The sequence below is a fragment of the Poecilia mexicana genome, unplaced genomic scaffold (assembly GCF_051168715.1).
Source record: "Poecilia mexicana isolate PSO_F unplaced genomic scaffold, ASM5116871v1 scaffold_4, whole genome shotgun sequence".
Lineage (NCBI taxonomy): Eukaryota > Metazoa > Chordata > Actinopteri > Cyprinodontiformes > Poeciliidae > Poecilia > Poecilia mexicana.
This window is the reverse complement of record NW_028263373.1, coordinates 31,936,936-31,942,982: the sequence shown is the minus strand read 5'-3', so window position 1 is coordinate 31,942,982 and position 6,047 is coordinate 31,936,936. Positions and strand designations below refer to the sequence as shown.

The following is a 6,047-nucleotide window of genomic DNA, read 5'->3' as shown; positions in this document are numbered from 1 at the left end:
ATCTGCTCATAACGGTTATAACAAAGCAAAAATAAAAAGGCAACGGTTGAAACTAAGGAGCCTTGTTGCCTTCTTAAGCTGAGCATTCAGAAAAATGTTGCACTCACTATTTTTGATCTTCATATTTCAAAGAACATAAAACTCCAAATTTTATTAAAATTTGTTGATAATGATAATTAACCAAAGCTACTGAAATTGTGAGTAGGCCTGTTTGAAACATATTCCTGTCATCAAATCTCCGGCTGAAGACCGATAGCTAACATTTGCTGTCATTTCGCTGGTGGGCATAAATACAGTAAAGTAATATTACATTCACAACATACTAAGAATAATATGTCATTCTCACTTGTGAAAATTTATCCCCCGGTCCCTGACAACAGTTCTTAAATTTAAACACGAATAAGCCGAGCAGAACTGAGGAATCTTCTGCTGTTTTGGTTCAGCAAAGTACGAGGGTGTACCGCTCCAAGATGGCCGCCGTATTTCCTGCGCCTGAGCGGCCAATGCGGGGTCTATCCTTATGCAGAAAAACGTTACAATGTTTCTTCTTTTTCGCTCTACAACGTTACAACCGACCAACTGACACACGTCCGCTACCCAACCAATCAGTGACGTAGCACGTAGCTCAGCTTCTGTAATGCTTCTGCGGCTGAACAAGGACAACTGGGCAAATAAAATATATTAAATAAATGAATAGAGTGTTTTATCCATAAATTTCAAAAATAGTAATAATTTAAATAAGATACTTCTAGGATGCAACAATTGTTTCCCCAAAAAAATGATCAGCACAGAAACTCCAATTTTATATATATATATATATATATATATATATATATATATATATATATATATATATATATATATATATATATATATATATATATATATATATATAAAGAAAAAAAAAGTCCATGTCCTCTAGAGGGCTCTGTGACTATTATGTCTAAGTTAGCGAGAGAGAGAGAGAAAGAAAATAAATGCGTGACGTAGAAGTAGTTTCCCTGGCAACGACTGTTTCAGTAACCATAGAAACAGTTGCGCTTGCCTGTGAGAGTTGTTTGTGAAATTGTTTTGGCCTCCATGTGAAGTTGAGGAACATGGATAATGTATTAGGACGCAGAGACTGCAGAGACGCCGAGGTTTTCAAGGCTTTTCTAATGAAGGACAGTACGAAGAGCAACCGGAATCTGTAAGTAATGTGTTTCTGTCAGTTTTACTTTTTCACCACTGTTTCTTCCACTGTTAGCTTCTCTGTACAAAAACACGCAATTTCCCATCATTATTCAGAGCAGAATTCACAGTAGATAATATATTAAGTATAATTATGTCCTATACTGCAATAGAGCTTCAGATCAATGATCACTTCTTCAAGTTTAAGATAGATATAATTTTTTAGAAAATAAACTACTTCAGTTCCCTAATTGGAAATTCCCAAGACGTGTCCAGCTACCACAGCTGAATCATACATAGAGGCAGCCGCGGTCATAGCCTGTTTTGGCGCCCTGGGACAATATTTGTTGCGAACTGGTGTATAAATAGACTGAATTAAATTGAAAGTAACTTTTTTTCTTCCAGCTATGAGCATCTGACACAGTTACTCATCAAGGTGATTGATGAGCATACTGAAAATGCTGTGGATGTGGTTGAGGAAATGAGCTGTGATGTAAAGCGAGCTTTATTCAGCGGCATACAGGGCCCTTTGCGAGAGGTTCCACAAGTTTCATCTGCTGAGCTGCTGACAGAGCAACAGCGCATATTGTTTTCCCAGCCAGAGGAAGTAGTAGCCCAAGAGGATGAAATGGTATTGACTTTATACTTACACTTAAAAGTAGCTATATCATTTTCTTTATATATATATTTCTCTCTTTCTCTCTCTCTCTCTCTAGGGAGAAACGGCTCTTCCTAATGTGAGTGAGATTGCTTTCTATCTGGAGCAAGCTGAAGTGGGTTTCGGCAGAGAGGAGATGCAGAGGATTTTCCTTGCTCTTAAGCATCTTGTTGACTCTGAGGGACTACCACGATGCCGGCTGTGGGGAAAAATTTTGGGAATAGAGAGTAACTATATTGTTGCAGAAGCTGAGTACAGAGAGGGAGAAGAGGAGCAAGAGAGCATTGAAGATCAACCTGCAGAGGAGGAGAAGGAGCCTGAAAATCCAGAGAATGAGCAAGTGGAGGTGAGACAAAATATCCACTATTCCACCAGTGGAACAGATCCAGCCATGCCTGTTTATCCTTGTAGGGTCCTGGGTGCTGGGCTGGTGCCTATCTCTTGTACTGTATATTGTTATACTGCAGTTATACAACAAGACCAAATGGGCAAAACAGTGTCAGCCTACTGGAGTAGTGATGAAAGAGGATAAAATATGTGCACATCTGTCCAATCAATCAAGCATGAGACAGAGTTAAAAGGAACAACAGACAGCTCAGTAAACATAGAATCAAACAGTTCACCATAAAACACAGAATATCAATAAAAAATTAAAGCAATAAATTAAAATGACAATAATAATAATAAAATACAGGTCCAAATGGTTATAGCAATTATTTTAGCCCATTATTTTGTATATATCTATTGAAAGATAGATATATGAAAAGATTGAAGCCTTTTTTTTTATCAGATTACAGTCACTGATCACAATTTTATATTCAAGGCAATTGAGATGTTTATGTTATGATTGGTTTTTAGTTTAACCCAGGCAGGTCAGAGGCAGAGAGGTGAGGTGAAAAGTTGTACTGATGAAAAAATAAAGAATTACAATTCTGGCAGAAAAATGACCTGGCACAGAACACCGGCAAGAGTGCAACAATTTAGACTCCAGCAATGAACCAGAAAGTCACAGGTTATATAATGAGGCAGGGTGGAAAATGACAAAGGAAGCAAGTGAGTCAATCAGAGGGGATGTGTAATAGCTGAAGCAGCGTGACACCAGGGGAACTATAAGAAGAATCCATGGTAAAAAAAAAAAAAAAGTATACTTTAGTATACTAAATTTTAACATACTTTAGCGTACTTTTATCGATGTACTTCAACTGTACTATTTTGGAACAACTTATTTTTGTCATGTACGGTGAATGAGGGGTGGTGAGGTTGAACGCAGGACCCAGGATGTAGTGAGGTTAACGTCTTTAATAATCAAATTCAGCTCAAAGCAGTTCAAGAACATGCAGCACGGCAGAGTGGAAACAAAAAACTCAGCACCGGCAGCAACTAAACAAAGACTGACAAAATAAGAGCCATTGCCGCCACAGGACTTTCCAGTTCTACTGTAACGACTTAAACTAAACTGCAAAAACGACTTATTTGACTGACGAGATGCAAGACGGCTCAGACAGACTGGTACCACATTAGACGGATGTTAGACAAGGACCCGACAAGAGACAAAGACAAGAGGTGGGGTTAAATACATAGGGAACGTAATCAGGGAACTGGATACAGCTGGGAGCAATCAACAGGGAAGACAGACTCACAGGAGAAAATGGACTAAAACACAGAAAAACCTCAACAATAACTACACAGAAAACACAGATCATAACAATTTTGTACTTAGTATACTTTAGTAGTATTTAAATTGTTTAAAATTACAATATAGTATACTTTAGTATACTACACATACTTTTTTGGAACAACTTCAAGTATACTTAGTGTACTTAAAGTATACTTTTTAAATTTCATATTTCAGAGCTTTATTATTACATTTTGATATAATTATTATATTTTGAGTGTTATTATTAATTATATAATTATGTCTCAAAATTATATTAAATATATATATATATATATATTAAATATACTTCAAATATATTTTAAATATACTATTAATATAATAATGTATTTAAATTACACTTCATTTTTATTTTGGATTTGCTGCTATTGATAACCTACAATTTTAATTACTCTTAATTCATCGTTATTCCTACGTAACTATTTTGTAAATGACATGCATAACTACACTACAGTACTTACACTGTTTAGGCTAAAATTACATGGAAAGATTAATTACACAAGATGCCCATGATAATTCAAATATTTTTTACTCACAACTTTATGAACTTTACATAAATTATCAGTTTATACATCAAAAGTGAACACATGAACATGAAAATTTAAGTGTGACAATAAAACATGAAAGTGAGGATCAACGACAGAACATTCCAGTTCACTGCACCTTACAGAATCCTACAAAAAAGAACAATAGAGCAATTAAACAGATAAAGCATTTGTATTTAAAGAGAACAGAAAAATGGCAAATAAAAAAATAATACTTACAATTTCAAGATGTTGTGGACTCGCCATGTATGTGACATCATAAGAACTGATGATGATTGGGACCGGATGCCTGGGGTGGAAAAACATTTCTGGGTGTCTTCTTTGCCTGTTTATGTTAGAAGTAGAAAAAAATTGTCAGCAATGTCATAGAATCAGTTGATGTTGGCATTAACTATGCAGCTGTTTTAAGTGTGGAATTAAGGAGACAAACTATCTTAAAATCTTTCCATCCATGATCTGAACACACTGATCCTTGCAGGGTGGTGAGGGGGGGCTGGTGGTGCCCATCTCCAGCAGCCATCAGATGAGAGGCAGGGCTCACCCTGGACAGGTCACCAGTCCATCACAGGGCCCTGAAAGTCAACAACAAATAAAAAAAGAAAGATAAATGTTAGATTAACAAAAAGAGAAAAATTCTTTCCAGTTACCTTTAAATCAAATCATGTTTATTAAGCACTTAGTGTTGGTAACAGCAGTTTTTGTTGTTGAAAATGTAGCTAGCTCCTCATTGAAAAAACAAACTTACATCATTGGGTGCGTTCACACTGCAGCCTGAAGTGACCCAATTCCGATTTTTTGGCAATTCCGATTTTTTTGCCGGGGCCGTTCACACTGCCAGTAAATGCGACCTGTATGTGTTCTGCAGTGTGAACGGGCAAACGACCTGAAAGTGTCCCGCATGCGCAGTAGAGGGCGCAATAGCGTCAGCGTTCTCAGTGTTCTGCCAACAGCCATAAAAAGAAGGAGTGCTCAGTGTTTGCGGAAGTAAACATGGAGGCTAACGGTGGAGCTTAGCCTACATATTTGAAGTTGTTGTCCAACCGGAGCAGCATATTAACAACTTAATCCTCATATGGTCCGTTATGGTTGTTGTTTTTCTTCCCACTTGTGCTTATCAGGACGCAGAATAGTGAGATTTGTTGAGAATCAGTGACGTTCAGTTCGGATGAATGCGACCTGGACGTTAGGTCACATTTGACTCGGATACGTATCGGATATGGGTCACATTCAAAAAAGAATCCGACCTGTGCAGTTCACACTGCCATGAAAAGATCGGATACAGGTCACATTACGTCAAAAAAATCGGAATTGAGTCACTTCAGGCTGCAGTGTGAACGCACCCTTTAAGACGATGTGGAGGTTCATCCTCAGAGCTGGTTGGTGATCTGGTGGAGTCAGAGCTTCTTCTGAGACAGGAAAGTCTTTAGGTTTCTAACACCCGATTTCTCTGGCTTCCTCTTTCATCTTCATTTGCTTAGTTAGACTGCAAGCATATGTTGAAGATAAAAACATTGATGAACGAGTTAGAACAACAACCTCACAATATCAAAGTCTCTCTGTCATATGGAGCTTAATTAAAACCAGGTTAGTTTATGAATTAAAGTATAAGTCACAACAAACAGCCTCCATGCAGTTATAACATGAAGCTGAATGATTACTATAGTAATAATCATACAAGTCACAATAAAATTGATAAATTATTTAAGAAACCAATGTAAGTTATGTATCTTTACTGCATTGTTTATAATTAAATAAAGATAATTAATAAGCAAACTTAACACCAGCTAGCAACACTTAGCAGCCTTCGTCCCTCCGGACTCCTTTTGTGACACACATTTCATTTCCATCGGTTGCTGTCCCGTTGTGTTGTCGTCCAACTCGGATTAGGCGTCACCAGCTTGAATTTACCAAAATTTGTAACTATTGTCAAGGCCCTCTCTACTTTTAAGCAGGGCTTAAAGTAAAAAAAATCCTGAGCCTGAAACTTATAGTTATGATA

At 37.1% G+C, this 6,047-nt stretch overlaps 1 protein-coding gene across 1 annotated transcript in view; it reads left to right on the top strand.

Moving 5' to 3' along the window:
* Positions 1–896: 896 nt before the first annotated feature.
* rsph4a (radial spoke head component 4A) overlaps positions 897–6,047 on the top strand; it is a 35,722-nt gene continuing 30,571 nt past the window's right edge. Inside the window, exons 1-3 of the mRNA XM_088005220.1 lie at positions 897–1,189; positions 1,576–1,801; positions 1,887–2,174. Coding sequence (XP_087861346.1) covers positions 1,098–1,189; positions 1,576–1,801; positions 1,887–2,174 — 606 coding nt within the window. The 5' untranslated portion in view covers positions 897–1,097. The remainder of the gene's footprint in view (positions 1,190–1,575; positions 1,802–1,886; positions 2,175–6,047) is intronic.